The sequence below is a fragment of the Coptis chinensis genome, chromosome 6 (assembly GCF_015680905.1).
Source record: "Coptis chinensis isolate HL-2020 chromosome 6, ASM1568090v1, whole genome shotgun sequence".
Classification (NCBI taxonomy): Eukaryota; Viridiplantae; Streptophyta; class Magnoliopsida; order Ranunculales; family Ranunculaceae; genus Coptis; species Coptis chinensis.
In genome coordinates this window covers 20,603,281-20,623,760 of record NC_141461.1, presented here as the reverse complement: position 1 = coordinate 20,623,760, position 20,480 = coordinate 20,603,281, and the positions used below count along the sequence as shown (strand labels likewise).

At 36.5% G+C, this 20,480-nt stretch overlaps 2 protein-coding genes across 3 annotated transcripts; one reads left to right on the top strand and one right to left on the bottom strand.

Annotated features, from left to right (window-relative positions):
* The first annotated feature begins 267 nt into the window (after positions 1 to 267).
* Positions 268 to 15,058, top strand: LOC147492033 (kinesin-like protein KIN-4A). 2 transcript variants are annotated; one of them, XM_086565267.1, is made up of 26 exons: positions 268 to 719; positions 2,563 to 2,709; positions 2,808 to 2,957; positions 3,484 to 3,737; positions 4,303 to 4,490; positions 4,577 to 4,701; positions 5,202 to 5,238; positions 6,129 to 6,220; positions 6,323 to 6,436; positions 6,585 to 6,698; positions 6,898 to 6,991; positions 7,181 to 7,296; positions 7,750 to 7,848; positions 7,944 to 8,057; positions 8,139 to 8,255; positions 8,356 to 8,436; positions 9,848 to 9,919; positions 11,350 to 11,443; positions 11,520 to 11,551; positions 11,648 to 11,745; positions 11,831 to 11,929; positions 12,046 to 12,267; positions 13,059 to 13,221; positions 13,738 to 13,893; positions 13,970 to 14,281; positions 14,618 to 15,058. In XM_086565267.1, the coding sequence occupies exons 1-25, from the start codon at positions 582 to 584 to the stop codon at positions 14,183 to 14,185; spliced, it is 3,132 nt and encodes a 1,043-aa protein (XP_086421393.1). In that variant the 5' UTR covers positions 268 to 581; the 3' UTR covers positions 14,186 to 14,281; positions 14,618 to 15,058. The 2 variants fall into 2 exon arrangements, with proteins under 2 accessions (XP_086421393.1, XP_086421392.1); XM_086565266.1 differs by having other exon boundaries at positions 451 to 719; positions 7,178 to 7,296.
* Positions 15,059 to 15,661: 603 nt separating this feature from the next.
* Positions 15,662 to 18,792, bottom strand: LOC147492032 (putative inactive receptor kinase At5g67200). The gene is made up of 2 exons (XM_086568684.1): positions 17,257 to 18,792; positions 15,662 to 16,562 (listed from the first exon to the last, which is right to left on the bottom strand). The coding sequence occupies exons 1-2, from the start codon at positions 18,659 to 18,661 to the stop codon at positions 15,997 to 15,999; spliced, it is 1,971 nt and encodes a 656-aa protein (XP_086424810.1). The 5' UTR covers positions 18,662 to 18,792; the 3' UTR covers positions 15,662 to 15,996.
* Between the last annotated feature and the right edge of the window lie 1,688 nt (positions 18,793 to 20,480).

Genomic DNA, 20,480 nt, shown 5'->3' with positions numbered 1-20,480 from the left:
TGATTAATTTAAGAGCAAATCAAATGTTGGTAAAACAGTAAAAAAAAAAACTTATATCAGAAGTGTCTGCAAAGAGAAAAAGTGAGGGCAGTTTAGTAAATAGAGTTAAAAAAAAAAAAAAAAAAAGTTTCACCAACTGGAATTCCAGAAAAATATGCTATGACTATGATCCTTGCATCTAACACCACCATTCAACTTGCTCCACCACACCACACAACACAACACTGCACTACCAAACTGTACTGTACCTCATTTCTTTTGGATACTGTGCAATATATGTGCAGTGTGCAGTAAACTTGAAGGGAAAGTGATAGTGGTTGTTGTAGTTGTTCTTGTCTAAGGATTTGCAGGTTTAACTTACACTTTTTAGCTCCTAACTCACAAACAACACAAACAATACTTTTGTATTCTTCAACCACTTTTTTAACTGTTCTTCTTCTCTTGGTGTCCCATCATTTTCTTGTCCATATATTCTCTCTCTCTATATCTTTTTCTAGAAAAATGAGAGTGAGTTTTTAACTGAAACAATAAAAATATATTCTTTTTTCTTTCTTGGGATTTTTTTTTTGTTGTTGTTGTTAATGGTTGCTGCAATGGAGTCATCTGGTGGTGGTGAAGATTGTTGTGTTAAGGTTGCTGTTCATGTTAGACCACTTATTGGTGATGAAAAACTTCAGGGATGTAAAGATTGTGTTTCTGTAGTTTCTGGAAAGCCTCAGGTACCAGTACATTTGTGTTAAATTTAGTTTATTTAAGCAATGTGAAGAGTGTTTTGGTGTGATTGTGATTTTATTGGAGATCTAGATCTAAGGGTATTGATTGATTTTTGAGAAGTACCACCCCCTCGATGAATTCGCGGTTATTTGGATTCCTATGATCAAATAAATGCTACCTGAGTCTTGGGTTGGAAGTGTATAGATTTTTTGTTTGATTTTGATTTGATCTGTTTTTGTTATTTATATTAATTTAGTTTTCCTTATTTGAGAGTGGGAGTGAAAACTTGTTGGTTGTTTTTTCTTGTTAATTTTGGTGGAATTTCTATGGTCAAGATTATTTTGTTGGTGTTTTTTTCGATATACAATGTCATTGTTGTGAAAGAGTAGGTGGTAATTATAATCCTGTATTTTTTTTTTCTTACTATCTTTTCTCCTATAACATCATTCACCTTATAGTATCTGTTATTAGATTCTAAGTAATGCTCTCACTTTTGTAAACTATCATTTTAACCTCCATAATTATTGTTACAAATGAAGAATTCATTGCTTTGAAGCATGACTTTGTAATTTATTTAAGGGACTTGCCACTATCAATGTTTCCCCGGTTCTGACAGATTTTTGGTCTAACTGTAACTATTTTTATATGTTCTCCCGGTAACTATGAAGCTTTAAGACGAAATCTTCTACGTATTAATTTATGTCTATAAATGCTGAGCACTTATTAAGATAGAAATGATGAGGAACCCATCCTAATCTGTCCCTTTTCTAATTATGAAGTAGGTTGATCTTCCTTGAAATAAGACTTGAAACCCCTTACTAAAGTCCTTGATGACTATGTAGGTTCTGAAAGCCCTCTGTTCATTCATCAGTAGGATTAGAACCCACCAGAAAATTTTCTCATTCTCAGTTAGTGTGCTGTGCTAGGTGACTGAGCAACTCTTCCTATAAATGAATAGCATCCATAACTTTCAGGGAATGCTTATATTTTCTTGAGATTTATTTACAAAAGATTTCATGAATCCTTCTATATTGAATGCTCTGCATATTATAGTTCAATTTGTATAATATGTACTTATCTTAAAGGACCTTAGACATTCCAAGGTTGTCAGACTAGTTGTTTAGTTGTTCTAGCAGAAGCTATCCCAGAAACCGATTTCCTCAAAATTTTGAAAGATGGGTTTATTGTGACTGTATGATTGCGAAAGCAATTTTCAAATTCAGTTGTATGCGTTCATAAATGGTAAAATTCACATTTTCAAACAAACATCTTGGATAGAAAAATGTAAAATGAAATTTATGGAAGATTTCTAGTGGCCAACTGGTCGAGCCTTGGGGCATCGGGCCCAAGGTCTTGGGATCAGTTCCCAATTTCACTAGGGAAAGGAGGGTCAACTGTTTCGGGATAACTTCACCGTTTTAAGATAAAATTGGATGTATATATTAAATTCAAGGTATCCTAATTTCATTGAGGTCCTTTGTCTTACTAGATATTTCAGTTCATTTTTTCTGACCAGATATAAGCAGATGCTGTTACAAGTATAATGTTTGTCAGACGAGATCATTGATGGTTATCTTCTAAATTGTCTTCACTCATAATGCCAATAGCTCAAGCGCATGCCTCTTTTTTTTTTTTCCCTTCTTGCATTTCAATTTTGATCATCCTTCCTTGATTTTAAAATTCTTTGACTGGAGAACCTTTTTATATTACATTTCGTGATGATGTGATATCAGCCTCTTATCTTGTTCTTATGCATTATGTTGTTTCCTCTTTGTATATGGAAGTGAAATATGTGGAGCGTACATCTCATTTGACTAATTTGGTCTGCTCTTTGTGGATTTTGTGCAGGTACAAATTGGATCACATTCTTTTACTTTTGATCATGTCTATGGAAGTAGTGCATCTCCATCTTCTTCCATGTTTGAAGAATGTGTTTCTCCACTGGTTGATGGTTTATTCCAAGGATATAATGCCACTGTTCTTGCTTACGGACAGGTAGATTTTTTCACTATCACATCCAAAAGCTAGTGAAGAGAACGAAAATTTACACTCGAAATAAAGTTGGCTGGTTTCTTACATTTAATGTGTTGCAGACTGGTTCTGGGAAGACATATACCATGGGAACTGGCTACAGGGATGGCTACCAAACAGGAATTACCCCCCAAGTTATGAATGCACTATTCAGCAAGATTGAAATGTTGAAGCATGAAATTGAATTCCAGTTGCATGTCTCCTTTATCGAGGTTGGTTGAACTCCTTTGCTCTCGTTCCTGCTTTCAAGCATATAATTTTCGCCAATATTGGATAGAGTTCGGCCACCTGAATGTGTATGAGGTACATCTAAATTGTTGTGGATGAAAGATGCATCTGCCAATACTATCATTCATTAGGATTACCTGTCTTGACAGCCCAACTTTGGCTGTTCTTCATGTTATAGCCAATTTTTCTAACTAGAACCATTCAAGAAAATATCATAAAAAGTAGAAAGAGGGGCTGGGATTTTACCAGGTTGCTGACTGAGTCAAACTGTCGCATGAAAACACAGCATTGTCTCTACATCAGATAGAATATCATTCTCTCTAGGGGCTGATGTAAGCTTGAAAATTGAGATGTATAACCAACATCAAGACACCGGTTGCTATTTAGTCTTACATGTAAGCTTGACGAGCTCTAAACTGTTCTCAAATAGATTAGAAAGTGTTATATTTCTTCTTTATTGTTGTACTTCTATTGTATGAGCTTGTCTGTGACTGAAATTTCATTGTGAAGATTCTAAAAGAAGAGGTGTGGGACCTGCTGGATCTTTCATCAGTGAGCAAATCAGAAACAGCTAATGGACATGCTGGAAAAGTAACCGTTCCTGGTAAACCACCAATACAGATTCGTGAGACATCAAATGGAGTTATAACTTTGGCGGGATCTACTGAAGTTGGTGTCAATTCACTAAAAGAAATGGCTGCATGTCTGGAACAAGGCTCATTTAGCCGGGCTACAGGGAGTACAAATATGAACAATCAGTCCAGGTTAGCACCAATTTTCTTTTGTTTAGACACAGTAAACAAGTAATTGCTCTTGCTATGACATTATTTCCTGTTCTTCAGACTAAGAAGAAATTATGTGTCACGAAGTCATCAAGACTTGGGATGGTGGAGATGTAATATTTTTATCTCAAAATGAATATATGCATTACAACTTATGGGATACCGATATACATCTTGACCAATTTAGCTGGCCTAAGGCAATTCTTTGGTTTCATTTAGCATCATAATTGAATGCACAGGTGACTTACGTGGCACCAACAAGAAAATCATAATAATAACAATAACAATTCATATATCCAATAAAAGTTATATGGTTCCAAAGATATTTGATAGCTCAAGTGATTGTGAGACTGCTGCTGCTCATATGATCTGTAGAAAGGTAGGGAAGTGTTGTTACAAGCATGGATACAGTCATACAGAGTTGAGTAAAATTCACTCGCATCCGTATCATGCAATTTGTATGATCATTTTTTTTATAATTTATTTCTTTTTATTTGCTTACTCTACTAAGCTCAGTTCTCACTTTTAATGGTATTTATTGGTGTAGTCGTTCGCATGCCATCTTCACAATTACATTGGAGCAAATTCGTAAACATGTGTTATCTCAACCTGGTGTGAGTAGCCCAACGGATGATATGAGTGAAGAGTATCTTTGTGCAAAGCTCCATTTGGTAGATCTTGCGGGATCAGAACGAGCTAAAAGGACAGGTTCTGATGGTCTTCGTTTCAAGGAAGGTGGGTAGATTTATTATCATCACACGTTGTTAGTGGTATTTTATGTTAGTTAATCTCATGATTACTATTTTTTCCTTCTCAATCAGGAGTTCATATTAACAGAGGTCTTCTTGCCCTTGGTAATGTCATAAGTGCACTTGGGGATGAGAAAAAGAGGAAAGAAGGTGCACACGTTCCTTATCGGGACAGTAAACTGACTCGACTCTTGCAGGTCTGATTTTCCTTAAAAGATTTAGTTAATACAATCTATAGAATTTCAAGTGCTTATGTTTCTAAAATGAGAACTCTAAAGTTAGCTTCCCTCTGCTAGAACCTAAATTGAGTCTAAGATTGGTGAAACCAAACATCAGTTGTGTTGCTGCTTGTCTAACATTTAAAGATCAACTACTACACAGCAACATGAAATATTAACTTCTTACTTAAAAAACTTAGGCTCTCATACGTCAATAATATATTGAAATCTGTACATCAGAATAGCAAATACTATGTAGTCTGAAACATGAGTTGGCCGCTTGCCGGAGATAAATATATATAGGCCTGAATGTGATAAGTAGGATTTTTGCTGCTGACTCTAATCTAATTTTTTAATATTATTATGGAACTAATACTTCATATAATAAGCCTTGATACATGAGAACCTTTTGAGGATGCTCTAATATTACTTATTTAATTTGTAACTACTATCTAAGTCCAGATATGCAATGTTGACAGGATTCACTTGGTGGAAACAGCAGGACTGTAATGATAGGTAATGCCTTCTTTTTAAATTTCCTGAGGACTTTTTCATCGTTAAACTGAATGTCCTGAAGCCGGATTTGCTATGATACTGGGACCCACACATGTATAAAAAAAATTCATCTAAATGTTTTGCTTTGGACTATCATAACATAAACCAGATCTTAACACAGTCTGTGTGGCAAAATCATGGCATTCCTCATTTCTTACATGATTATGTGTTACTCGTCAGTCTCCACATTATCAAAGTTTATCCTCCTTTTGTCCTTCCAAATAGTCCAATGATAGCTCTATGATGCTTAGCGGAAAGTGGATGCAACCTGATCTTTCTTCAAGCACGTCTTTGAGATTTTTTTGGGTATGCGTCACTTGAAGTACGGCAATACGCTAGTAAAGGACATATGTTAGAATATGGAGACTGAGAATCTCAGTCTCATCTTTCTATCTATAAATAATAATAATAAGTCTCCTCTTCCACATTCTTGCATATAGGGCATATTTAGAAAATGGAGCACTCTGTTTTACATAGACAATCATGATGTTGTGGGTTGGGTTGGTTTTGCCTGCTATCAATTTACTGGAATGGAGTGCTACAATTAATTTCTTTGTTTATAAAAAGTTATAGTATTTTTGTACTGACAGAAGATGCAACTTATTAGTGATCTGAAGAAGATCAATTATGAGATAATAGCAATGTCTTTCCCTGGTTAGTATTGGCAAAGTACTAGTCTTTCTTAGTAGTGTAAAAAACTGGGAAGATATTGAAATAGATCGATAGTGATACACTTGAATTCATTCTTTCCCCACTTTAACTAGATCGATAATTCTTCCCCCACTTTTTTTTTCCTTACTGTTTTTAGATCTGTGTGGTGTTCCTTCACTTATATCATCGCCTTCTCCCAGCTTGTATCAGTCCAGCTGATATTAATGTGGAGGAAACTCTAAACACTCTCAAATACGCCAATCGTGCACGGAATATTCAGAACAAGCCTATAGTAAGTTTCTCAACTTGTGTTCTAAATGTGTTTTATAGAGAGGGATAGACTTTATCTTGTTTTGAAGTTTGCTAACCAATATATGCTTGTTTCTTTCTAAAGGTTAACAGAGATCCAATGTCCAATGAGGTGAAAAAGATGCGCCAGCAACTAGAGTATTTGCAGGCAGAGCTACTTTGTGCCCGTGGTGGTGGTGCTTCAACTGATGAAATGCAGGTATTGAGAACTCTAATCATGTCTTTAATGATTTGACTTATTGGTTTAGGTGTGTCTGCACTGTTGAGTTAGTTCTACTAAGAGTGCTTCTCTTTGTGAAATGTAATTCTCTGAAGTATGCCAACTTTTGAAACATCTGCTTGTGTAGGTTCTCAAGGAAAGGATTGCTTGGCTTGAAGCTACTAATTCAAATCTTTGTAGGGAACTTCATGAATACCGTAGCAGATGTTCTGGAGTAGATCAATGTGAAATAGATTCTCAAGTATGTAAACAATTGGTTTGGTTGTTTTCCCTCGATTCCTTTTCTTTCTCTGTATATACATTACAAAAAATTGCAACAATTTTGTTCACTTTATTAGTATACAATGAATATATTCTTTGTATCTCAGCATTTGAATTCTGTAATCATTTAAGTTGGTTGAGCTCTCAATGTGCTTGCCAATTTGCTGTTTGTATCTCAGGAAGACGGAGATTGTTTTCTGAAAGGTGAAGGGATCAAGAGAGACTTGGACAATATGGATTCGTCTGATTATCAAGTAAAAGAAACCATAAAAGGTGCACACTTTTTTCTATTTAAGACTAGCTACCATTTTCTGGAGACTGCTTAAACTGCGTAACACAAGAAAATTCAGTCTGCTTGTAGTCCTTTCTAGTCATTTATTTGCTCATATCTGTGTTTTGCTTGGATGTGTATTATTCTGGTTTTTGTCATTTCATTGAGAGAATTCCTTGCGTCTTAAGCAGGTGACAGTTCCAAGGAAATAGATGAAGAAGTTGCCAAAGAGTGGCAGCACACACTTCTGCAAAATACCATGGACAAAGAACTGAATGAATTGAATAAACGTCTCGAGCAGAAAGAGGTATTATTTATAGGTTTTCTTAAATATGCTTTGGACACTTGATGATCATTGGAAAAATCTACTCTAATTATCATAGAAACTATTTGTCAACACCCAACTATTTCATGATTTAATCTTGGTACGTATTGGAGTTTGGACCTTATGCTTGTAGGTAGAGTGCAATTCAAATTTCATAACCAAGTCTGAAACACTTTATCTGCTGTGAAAATATGAGAATATATAATTTGAAAAAATATAATATAAAAAAAAAATCTGGGCATTCTCCATTAACCAATTTGGATGCATGATAATTCTGAATTCAGGTTTTTTATTAAAGCCTTTTTCCTTTTGCAAATTTACTAATTTGCTACTCTTGTGTGGAACTGAGAGTCTGAGGTACAATGCTAGTATTACAATCTTTATTTGTGCTGAACTTCCATTAAATTATGCCTCTATATCATTATGTGTCTGCAGTCTGAGATGAAATTGTTTGGAGGCTGTGACACCATGGCACTTAAGCAGCATTTTGGGAAGAAAATCATGGAACTTGAAGATGAGAAAAGAACTGTTAAGGTTGATATTCTTGAATCTGCTAGTATTTTGAGTGCTACTTCAACAAATGATATGAAATGTCGTTGCTCACTTGTTTGCTTGAAATGCAACTATAGCAAGAGAGGGACCGCCTGTTTGCCGAGGTTGAAAGCCTTGCTGCTACCTCCGATGGGCATACACAGAAAATGCAAGATGTTCACTCCCAGAAATTGAAGGCACTTGAAGCACAGGTGACTTTGGAATTTCTCTGAGATTTGTTAATGGCATCCTTCCTGTTTCAACTTATTAAATATCTACATGTATACCTTCAGATATCGGATCTAAAGAAGAAACAAGAAAGTCAGGTTCAGCTTTTAAAGCAAAAGCAAAGAAGTGATGAAGCAGCTAAGCGGCTACAAGATGAAATACAGTCTATCAAGGCACAAAAGGTTGTCCTTTAATTTTGGTACTCGATTTTGTTTGTGTTTTTAAGATGTTAGATACTATTGTGAATTCAGATTACGTGCTACTGATACTTTCTGGTTGCAGGTACAACTTCAACACAGGATAAAACAAGAGGCAGAACAGTTTCGACACTGGAAGGCATCTCGTGAAAAGGAGCTTTTGCAGGTAGAATAATTTTTTAGTTCAAGTTTCTTTGATGGTTCTCTTTGATTTAATGGAACGAAATAAGATTTTTTTGATTCCGTATACAAGTTCATTTTGCTTACTATATATATCCCATTGGTCTTACTTTTTAACTGTTTTTGTCATTGGTTGTCGTTACTTGTCTAGAATCATTCAAAGGGGGGGTTGTAATATCTCTTCAAGGGTGTCCATACAATATTTCATTAGGAAGATATAATATTTGAAGCACATTTATACTCAATCCATTGTGAGTATATAATATTTCTGGAATATGAACGACCTTAATATCCTCTTTTGGCACGGAGATAACTACAAAAAGTGCTAAGTCTTATGATTTTGATCTCCTTTAGAGTTTCTGTTTTTTTTAGTGTTACAGGAATATGTCAATTGGTGTCTTATAAAGTATACTAGGTTTTTTGGTACTGGAATCAGATGAAAAATATTCATCGCAGCATAATGTTTTATTTCTTCATAAACATCCACGCTCTCAAGTTAAAGATTTCTGCTAATAGTCACTCATTATTGAACTTGTGAGCAGTGTCATTGTATATGTGATAGTTGGATGAGAATCTTAGCACGGAACAAGAAGATGTGTGTATTGTTGTTCAAATGTGAAGTCCCACATGGGATATGTTAAGCCTTGCACAACAATATATAAGTTGCTGAGCCTCTCCACTCATCACCAATTGGTTTTTGAGTTAGATGCTCACATTTAATATGGTATCAGAGTAGGCTATCGATGTTGGTGCAAAGGGCGGATGTTTACTCCACGCCACGTAAATATGTTTGTCCACGTGTTAGCCTCAAGTAACACCACATGTGAGCGGGCGTGTTGAGATGTTTACTCCCACATGGGATATGTTAAGCCTTGCATAACAATATATAACTACCTGAGTTTTTGAGTTGGATGCCCATATTTAATAGTTATCATTCCCCCTAAAATCATAAAAGACTTCGTGATTATGGGAAAGATTTTCTTCCGATCCTTGCAATTTCTGATTTAAATGTACTGGCATACAAAATCAAGCAGATAATCATATGGTGAGAGAAGGAAATCATATGTATTCTGAAGCACATTTACAAAAATACAGAATAGAAAAGCTTAAATTGAGTTTTGGATACTATTACCATCTCCCTATCTAATTTCTTAAAAGAAAAAAAATGTAAGGAACCCTTCTCTTATGATTGTCATAACTTTAAAAAAAAATGGTTATTCCTTGATACAGAGGTTAGAAGTTTTTTGTTTATTCATTTGGAAGCTGAATACCTTGATATAGAGGTTACAAGTTTTTTGGTTTATTCATTTGGAAGCTGAATACGTTCTTTGACTTGCAACTCTTTTTCACATTCTTAGACTCGTAATTGCTTTTCTGATTATGCACATAACATACAGTTAAAGAAGGAGGGTAGAAGAAATGAGTATGAGCGGCATAAACTGCAATCTTTGAATCAGCGTCAGAAATTGGTGAGGATCTCTTTTTTTGCATCTCTATTAGTCTGTCTCATGTTTATTGTTTTTCAAGGACATTTTATTACAAAGGCAACATCACGTAAACATCCATTCCATGTAGTGCACAGGGTTACATCTTTGCAAAATAAGTGTCATATGAGTATGAGTAGTGTTCATGCATTACCGATCATAAAAAAGAAAGGTTATGTTTATGTTTGCACATGTATTTGCTTTTCTCCATCAATTATTTTTTCCCTTTTAACTTTCCTAATACGGTTCTTTTATGAGGTATTGAAATGTTGAATCACACCCAAACTAATGATATCTTACATTCAATTCTCTCAATGACTCACATGTGGGTTTAAAAGCCAACTCACTACTTTTCATTGCACTAAATAATTAGACGAATTTTCTACTGGGTGGGATCAATTGACATGTGACAGAATTTCACCGAGAAAACGTTGTTTTTTTGTTTTTGAGCTAGGGTTAGGCAAATAGGCAGACTCTTACCTGTATTAATATGAGAATCTAAAGTACACTTTCCCTGTATCATCCTCCTTTACAATAGTAGTGAGTTTGTTATCTAGAGGAGGGACATAGTAAACAACATGAAGTACTTTGTCCAGCAAGGTAGTCTACTGCAGAGTTGCACTCCTTGAATCCATGAACAAAATCAATAGATTCAAAGCTAATACATAAAAAATGTGTATGTCCTAGTAGGTTCCAAGAACTCCATGGTGCATCTACCCTTCTGTTAATAAAATTAACAGCCATAAGGGAGTCAGAGTGTATAACTATCCTCTTGATATGCATCTGCGGACAACCACTCATCCCATATACAATAGCATTAAGCTCCTAGTGTAGCACTGACAGGTTCTGGTCACCACCTGTGTAGACCATTGATCACAGACCCTAAATGATCTCTTATGATACCATTGAATCCCCCTCTATCCTTGCAGGCCAATGCATCTGTATTAAGAATGAAACCATCAGGTGTACATATTCATTCAGTGACTAAGCGGTCCTTGAGGCCGATGTTCACCGAGAAAACTTATGTGATACTCTTTATCCCATACTCGTCGAATCAGGTTGAAGTATCAATAATAAAAGTTCTTGACGCCTAAAAGTCCCGTTTTCACGAGATAGATCTCTTGGCAGGGGTGTGAGATCTCAAAACTTATACCAACAGATCACGCTGAAGTTTGGGTGCTGTGATCTGACTGTTTGACCACTTAGAAAAACCTAATGTGAAAATACAACGCTCACCTGAGTCTTAGTTTTATCAGTTTTTCAGTATAATTTTTTTTAATTCATAAATATATTAAGCTATACAAATTGAAGGGATCATCTTTTACTTTTACTTGGGATCACTATAGTCTTTGGTCGTTATGGCTTATGCAATAGACAGATGGGAACCTATCTTGAGAAGCTGCTTTCTCTGGCAGGTGCTTCAAAGAAAGACAGAAGAGGCTGCCATGGCAACCAAGAGGTTAAAGGAGTTACTTGAAGCTCGCAAGTCTTCAGCACGTGATAGCTCAGGTAGGTTTTCTTTTCCCCTTGCATCTTCTTGTCTTTTATATACACTCACTTCCTAATAAGATGCTTTCTTTACCAGTTACTGCTAATGGAAATGCATCTAGTGGCCAGGTAAGCAATCTACTTAACAATTGAGAACATTCTAGATTATGTTGCATCTTTTACCTCATTTATTTGTAAACCATTGTAACCTTTGTTTATCTTTAGAGCAATGAGAAAGCCTTACAACGGTGGCTTGATAATGAGCTTGAAGTCATGGTACATGTGCATGAAGTTCGTTTCGAGTATGAGAAGCAGAGCCAAGTGTATGTGTATTTTTCTAGTCTCTTTTGCACTTTGTATGTGCTTTGTTTTTCATTTTATATACCTACAATTGATTTGTTTGTTCAGACGAGCTGCACTTGCTGAAGAGTTGGCCGTATTGAAGCAAGTAGAGGAGTTTGCTTCAAAGGGGCATACTCCTCCTGGAGGAAAGAATGGGTACTCTAGGTATGTAATAGCTGAAAGGGAGACGATTCTTCAGAACTTATAGAATAGAACCTTAAGTAGTTCGTTTTTTAGTGTAGCTGTTTACTTCATTCAGAAATTGATTTCTGGTACTTCAGAGTATCCTCCATGTCACCAAATGCAAGAATGGCAAGAATCGCATCACTTGAGCACATGCTGAGCATTTCTTCCAATTCACTAGTAGCAATGGCATCGCAACTTTCAGAGGCTGAAGAGAGGGATCGTACCTTTACTGGTCGTGGTCGCTGGAACCAGTTACGAACAATGGTTGATGCAAAGAACTTGCTTCAGTACATGTTTAATGCCGCTGCAGATACAAGGTTCTTTACTTTTTTCATGACTTCATTAATACTTGAAATTGTGTCATTTTGCATTATATTTTTTGGGTAGTAAACAGAGTGCCAGAGAAACTACGCATTTGGCTGCATTCATAGTGCTCTGCAGACTTTAAGTACTTCCCAACAACATATTATCCATAAAGAACTCTAAGATCTCCATTGAGTTTGTTAATTTCGAAGATAATTATGGGGACTGGGAGAGAATATTTGCAGAATTGCTGGACTGACACTGATTGGTTTCCAATTTTTTTATTCTCGTCAGTGAATGATATTTTCAATTTTAGATGTAAAACACAAGAACATGTACTAATATTCAGTAGCCCAGACCAAATGCTCCATCTTCTTCCACTTACAAAATAAACAGAAGATTTCTAATTAGTGGCTCTTCTTTTGAAAACATGTGAAATTCACTCATACTTTTAAGACTTAATGTATTTCCTTCAATCTGCTTTATATTTAATATACTAAAATATAATAAATTGAAAACAATTAAAATTAAAAAAGAAAGAAAGAAAATAATATACAGTTCCAGCAATTATTTTTAGTATTTTAGTAGACATTGCTTGTCTCTTTGCAATGAAAGTACAAATGCTCCAACGTGGGTTTGCCTGTTTGTGAAACCGCACGGACCTCTACTATAATGAGGCAAAAAGTACTAAAATATCCATTTCTAAAGAACAATTTAGACAGGACATAAGAAATACATATTTCTTATCCACATGTGGTTTTTGAGTAAGTGTTGAAATAGTCTATTGGATTTGTGTTTGTCATAGGTGCCAATTGTGGGAGAAAGAGGTTGAAATGAAGGAGTTGAAGGAACAGTTGAATGAGCTCATTGGGCTTCTGCAACAGAGTGAAGCACGGCGAAAGGAAGTTGAGAAGCAGCAAAAACTGAGGGAGCGGGCTGTTTCCATTGCTTTGGCTACTTCAGCTTCAGTAAGATTATCCTTTTTTTTTTCCTTTTTTTGGGTTCAAATCATTGCAAACTAAATAATGTCGCCAATGGTTGGAACCGAACCAACTACCTCAAAACCTCCAAACCGAAGAGATAATGGTTTTGATGTTTGACTAAAAATTGAACATTGAGTTATCCAAATCCCAGATATATTAAAATGTTAGTTAAAGGGGAGAGTTTGGGTGGTAGCTTTTGCAGTTCTCGTTATTTATTTGAAAAAAAAAAAGTAGGTTATGTTACTTAGATAGTTAGATCCTTTGAAAGGTATACCAACAAAAATATTACTCATTTTTACCTCAAGATCCTTTCCGAAGGTCAAGAAATGTGTTGAAGACATTGACCTGGATCTCTTGCCAGCTCTATACGTCAACCAGTAAACTTGGCCTATCAAAAGATGCTCCCCATCCTAATGAGATGGATATCTCAAGAAAGTTTCCAACCAATTTACTTTTTTACTTTTTCAATATTTCTCAATAGTTTAATGTTGCAACGGACAGGAAAATTCACATGGTTCATTGAAACACTTTGCCGATGACATGAGTGGGCCCTTGTCCCCATTGTCAGTTCCAGCGCAGAAGCAGCTCAAATATACCCCGGGCATTGCTAATGGCTCAGTAAGAGAGTGTGCAGCCTTTTTAGACCAGACACGGAAGGTAATGCTCAATACAACATTGGGTTGTGATCTGTCTACCCGTTTTCTTCTTACAATTGAATTCCTTTTAACTGCAGATGGTACCAATTGGCCAGTTGTCAATGGGGAAGAAGCTTGCAGTTGTAGGGCAAGCTGGGAAACTCTGGAGGTGGAAGAGGAGTCACCATCAATGGCTATTACAATTCAAGTGGAAATGGCAAAAACCATGGAGACTGTCTGAATGGATCAAGCACAGTGATGAGACAATTGTGAGGTCAAGGCCCCGGCAACAGGCTCTGGTAGACATGATGTGATTTCCTATAGTCACCAGCTTGTCATGATGACATTCAGAATTGATCAGCATGGGCATTCTAACACATTGCACTGAGAGAAGAAAGAATTTGCTGCGTGTAATTCTCTTTACATCTCTTGCTTTTTTATTATATGTTTACGACGAAGCCTATCAAACCTGAAGGTGTGCTGCCCTTAGCAAGTCTTAAATAAGCAAATTCCATGGCCCAGTGTATTTCTTGACTATAATGAATGTGGCAGTCAGGTCAAGTAGGAGGGATATCTCAGATTTTCCATCACCAATTTATCTACGTATGAGTGTCCATTTATTGTATTTTGTTGAGTAACCTGAAGAAAGCTCTCGAAATTGCTGTGTTGCACATTGATCTTGGGGTTGAGGTGGTATATGAGTTTCTGCGTGCAAAAAACTCACGTTTCGTTTTCTTTGACCACAGGCATGTGCTGTACAGTGATTGTTGGATATGAATGCAATATTGACTGCCATCAATGGAGGTGTTGTGGGTAAATATGCTTTGTAACCTTGGTTTGACATGTGATCACTGCATATGGAGCATCGTGTAAAGCGATTTTTAGATTTATGCCGGTTGTTCACCAACGCAGTTGCTGGAGATTCTGAAGGGATTGGTGTAAGCAGGGATTGCATTGGTGGGAGATTGGTGCGAGTGTAGTGCATTTTTAGTTTTTTTCTTGAAATTTTTGTTTGCCGTTTATAATGGAAAGAAGAAATTCTTTTGTTGCGTCCAAGCCTTGCGTAGCAAAGGTCCATCTGTAATAGTTGATTATTGTTTGTCTAGTGTGTCGAAACTTGTCACCATTGTGTATAAAGCAGTATTGGTTTTTATTGAAAGAAATACAAGTCTGTTATTGAATATCTATTACGAGAAATCAACTTCTATATTAACCTGTTGCTCCTCATCTGTCAAAACGCACCATGGCTGCCTCAGCCGGTTGTGTAAGCGTATCTGACGACCGTGTGATTCTAGATGAGAAATTAGATTGTTTAGTTATCTTTTATTCAATAAATTTATTAGTTTCTAAATGCAACACAAAGGGCACTTCAATTTTTTTTTTTTTACACCAAAATTATCTTATATATCAAGGCAACATCAAAGTGGCACCATAAAAAGGCTGTTGCAGACTGAACTCAGTTTCCGTTGGACAATTTGCAGCTGAGATTTGGGGTGGTAAGGGAGCTGAGTTCCTCAGACTGCTTGTATAATTTCAAGGAGAAAGAAATGCAGTGCGTAGAGAAAGATGAACCTCGTCAATTACATACACAAACCTATTCATTTTCAAGCCATATTTACAAGAATCTGACTGGAACTGCGTTGACGCTGGTTCAGTGTGGTTGAAAGATAGATTGATGTTTTCTCATAATCACAGAAGAAAAACAGTAATATAGAACCTTACTGTGAACTCAAATTATACCTTTTTTACCTATTCTACTAAAAATAAGTGTGAAATTCAAGATGCAAGTGTGAGCTCATACTGTTTCCTCTTCACTTTTCCCGGGGTAATCATTCTCATTTCTTCCAACAGAAACTCCAATTTTTACAAATACTACTAACAAAACTAAAATGACATTTAGAACAAGAATAGAACTCTGATTCATTCCAATGCTTGTTCTGTCAATTAAAAGCCAAATATGTAGGAAGCTGAGAGTTCCTATCCAAAAACTGATCTTGGCTGCAGGTCAGACTGCAGAAAGCAACGAGTAAAAGGCAATTTGAGCTGGTATTGCCAACAGTACCTCCATTTTCAACAATGTTTCTCGCACGGGAAACTACTGCTAATAGTACTAACAGTATAATAACTATGAGAATCCCATTGATGGAACTAAATCGTTATCCTCCATCATTACTGTCTCCTTGATTTCCTGGATCATCTTCATGACCTGCCACATTGATGGTCTTTGTTCAGGGGATTGCACTCTACAAGTTATGGCCACCTCAACAAGCATTGCTAAGCGGTTTTCTTCACCAGGTTCCACTTCTCTCATTGACTGCACCCAACTTGAAAGTTCTTCAGGAACAAGAGAAGGATGCTGTGATGGGGGTTTACCACTGAGAAGTTCCAGCAAGAGAACACCAAAAGAATATACATCTGATTTTGTGGTGATTCGGCTATTGAACTTGCATGTCTCAGGAGCCTTGTACCCAGCAGAGTCTGTCTCGTCGAGTGTGGAATCAGTGAGGACTGAAAGACAGTAGTCAGTAAGGCAGGCTTCAAAGTCAGTACCAAGGAGGACATTGGATGACTTGAGGTTGCCATGAATGAGTCCTGATGCCTGGTGGATGTAAGCGAGACCCTGTACCACATCTTCCGCTATCTTCAAGCACGATGTCCAGTGCAGAGGCTTAGCTCTTGCGGATCTTGAACCTGTGTCCAGTCGCCATTATTAAAGAGACAGATTGATGGTTGCTTTCTCAAGGAGTTTGCTTAGTTCTCCATTTAGGATGAAACTGCTCTAACTAATAATGCATTCTGTATATATATTCATGAAGGAAAGCACAACAAAGTTGAAAACTAGCAAGTAAGAATTAGTACCATGACCATCAACTCCGACTGCACGTCTACACAAAGTTAAACATCATGGTTTTGAAGGTGAAATATACTCATATACAACAGCCAACAACTGATAGTAGAACTATAAAACAAAGAAATGCACTATTAAGGCAGCAGACAATTCAATTAAGAGGTTGGAGTATTTATCCTTTATTAGCTAGACGAATCAAAATTAACGTGATCAGTCGAAATGACTAGCTACCATAACTAAATGTATTTATACAAAACTACACAAAGGAAAGACAGTTTGGTTTCACTAATGCACTGACGAATATAATTTCCAATTATCAACACAAGTGCAACTGCAATCATATTAGTTCTTCAATAAAACAATGTATCAACCACATTTTAAAGTTTGTAATTGATTAACAGATTGAATGACTAAGACCAATTTCATGCATCAAATATATCCTATCCAGTCACCCGAAATCCAACACAAACAACAACTTTAACATAAATATATTTCACACACCAATATATAAGAAAGTATAAGAACAAGAAAACATACCATGAACGAGAGAGAACAGACTCCCATTAGGCTGGTAATCATAAACAATAAGCCTTTCTTCCTTAGCTTGAAAATAAGCTCTAACGGGAACTAATTTCGAATGTCTCAAACTTCCGACAGACTCCATACATCTTTGAAACATTTCCCCATTTACTCTCCCAGCCTTCATAACATCAAGTCTCTTAACAGTAACAATTAACTGATTATCTAAAACAGCTTTATAAGTAGTTCCAACTGAACCCCTTCCAAGCATTTCAGCTGAAGCTGTCATTAACTGGTCCAAATTATATACTTGTGCTTCCCCAGCACAAAACACTAAGTTCCCACTCTTTTTAACTAACTCCATTTTCTTAACTTTCTTTTCCAACAACTCATTCTCTTCTTCTACTCTCCTTACAACTTCTTCTTCTTCTTCTTCAGAAGGTGGGTTTATAGTTAAAGTCTCTAAACCCCTTTGCTTCTTCACCTTATTTATACCAAAAACCAGAGTTAAAACAAGCCCAAGTAGTCCAAAACATGATAAAACAGATAACAACCCAATCATCAATGGGGTGTGCTTATTTTTCTTTTTAGAACTTGGGCTTATACTCATTCCTTCATTCTGTCCATACACATTAGGTGGTGGGGGTGTTGAAATTGACGTGGAATGAAAAAATGGTAATTTCGAGTGGCATTCTATATTTATAATTTCACCACAAAGATTTGGATTCCATGAAAATGAAGTAACATCTAAATGTGATAAAACAACAGTAGTTGGAATTTTTCCAGTAAGATTGTTACTTGAAACGTTAAATGTTTGTAATGTAGACTGGTTCAATGCAGGAATCGGTCCAGTGAACTCGTTATACTCAAAATGAAGTGTGTAAATCCGGTCTAACTGAGTCAACTCAGTTGGTAAAACACCACTGAGTTTGTTATAAGAAAGATTCAAGATTTTCAACCTATGAAGTGATAAAACAGAAGAAGGAAAAAAACCAGAAAATGAGTTGTGGTTTAGGAACAGTGATTTGAGGTTAGTGAGTTTGGATAGGTCTGGAATCGGCCCAGTGAGTGAGTTGTTTTGTAAAGTCAAGACTCTGAGTTGAGCGAGTTGACTCAGTGAGTTGGGTTGGAAAATGCCAGTTAAACCGGTGTTTTCTAGAACGAGTTTGGTTACTTTACCTTGGATATTACATTTTACTCCTTGCCAGTTACAGTAGTAGTAGTAGTTGGTGTGTGGGGTTAGTGGGAAGTGAAGAGTGTTATGTAAATCAGCTTTGGCTTTGAAGTAGAGTAATGCAAGTGCATCGGAGGGTGGAGAGTGGGGGAGTGTAGAGGATATGATGGGGAGGTGAGGTAGTAAAATGAGGATGAGAAGGTGGTGGAGGAGTAGCTGTGGAGTGTTGGTTTTGTGAGTGGGCAGCATTTTTTTTTTTTTTTGAGTTTGGAGTTTGGAAGAAGAGAGAAAGAGTGACGATAGATTCTTGAATATTGAGTTTTTCAGGTTGTACTGATGTTGAGTTGATGAGAGAGAGAGAGTGTGACACTGTTACAGTAGAGAACGCAGATGTCACGTGAAGATGGAAGAAAAGGTTGGATGTTTGAGGTGGAACCGAACTCAATTTTGCTGCAATATTCGGTACGCTTAGTTTGTTTCCGGTCTAATCACGAAGAGCCACGTGGATAGTAAAACTTTTTTGTCCTTTTCACTGTGTAATATACTCCATTTCGGTGAATACGGGTGAGTTCTCTTCCCAGCTTGTTTACTATCTGTGGTAAATATTACCAATTACAATATGTAAACATTTCCTAATTTTGAAATACTTTTCTCTCGATAAGATTTTACATATTTTATTTTAATATTTGATTCCTAAAAAAAAATTTACTCTTTAATTTTAAACACAAATTTTTTCATTAATAATGTCACACCTTTGTTATGTAAGAAGAACAGTGGTGATTTGATATAATAAGAGAGTTTTATTTTGCAGATTAAAGGAAATTGAAAATAGATATGGAGAAAGAAATGAGAAAAAAATTAAGAGGAAAAAGAAAATAGGAATAGTGCTACACGCCTATAGATCTATTTTTCAGACCTATTGTTGCGATTTACTATTGGTGATTTAATCGGGCACTAATCAAATTGCATTGGGGAGCCTCTGGCCTAAGTCCGACAACTAAGTCCAACAACAATAGCCCAATACACCCCCTCCCTCCACCTCAACGCATACCGACTACCATTTTTTTCAAACCTTTTGTAGCCGGTATCATCTCTCTCAAAAAAAAAAAAAAAAAAAAAAAAAAAAACTTCGAGTTTTCTATCGTGTTCATACTTTGAGTGTTGAGTTATGAATCAACAATGAGAATTGAAGTTGGCGATTTCACCCAATTTGAGTCATGTCCCATTTGAGTATATACTCAAACTTGGTTGGGTTGATTAAACTTTATTAGGTTGATTAAATTTGATTGGGTGAAAGATTGGGTTGATTAAATTTGATTGGGGTAGAAGATTGGGTTGATTAAACTTGATGATTTCAAACTTGATTTTTTTTAGAGTTTAGGTGGAAAGATTGGGTTGATTAAACTTGAGTTCGAGTTTGCCCAAGTTTGATGAAATCGTTTTCGAGTTTGAGTTCGAGTTTGCCCAAGCTTGATGAAGTCGTTTTCGAGTTTAAGTTCGAGTTTGGGTTGATTAAGTGGAAGTTGATTTTTAAAATGAACATCGTGACAAACAAACCGAATTTTTTAAGTCTAAACGACCCAGCCATGTCGCCCAAGAGACCCCGCCATGTCCCCAAATCCAAGAGAGTCCCCAAATGACCCCGCCATATCGCCCAAAAGAGTCTCCAATCAAACGACCCCGCCATATCGCCTAAAAGAGTCTAAACGACCCCACCATGCCGTCTAGCAAAAAACCAAGAGTTTTGTCTCAAACGACACGCACAGACCACTTGAGTGTACACTTAAACTATATAGTGAGGTTGTTTGAGTGTATACTCAAACTATATGGTGAGGTCGTTTGAGTGCACACTCAAACGATCCGAGGGGTTCGTTATGGCGAGACCGGTTGGATTGGTTGTTAGGCCTGAGCTTTGATGGCAAACTTGTAATATTTCTTTTTTTTGGGGGGGTTGCCCAATCCAATTTGATGAGTGCCCAATAGAGGACCCTTTACTATTTGGATAACGTTAGTTTGTATTGCAATACATAGAGACACGCCCAATAGAGGACCCTTTACTATTTGGATA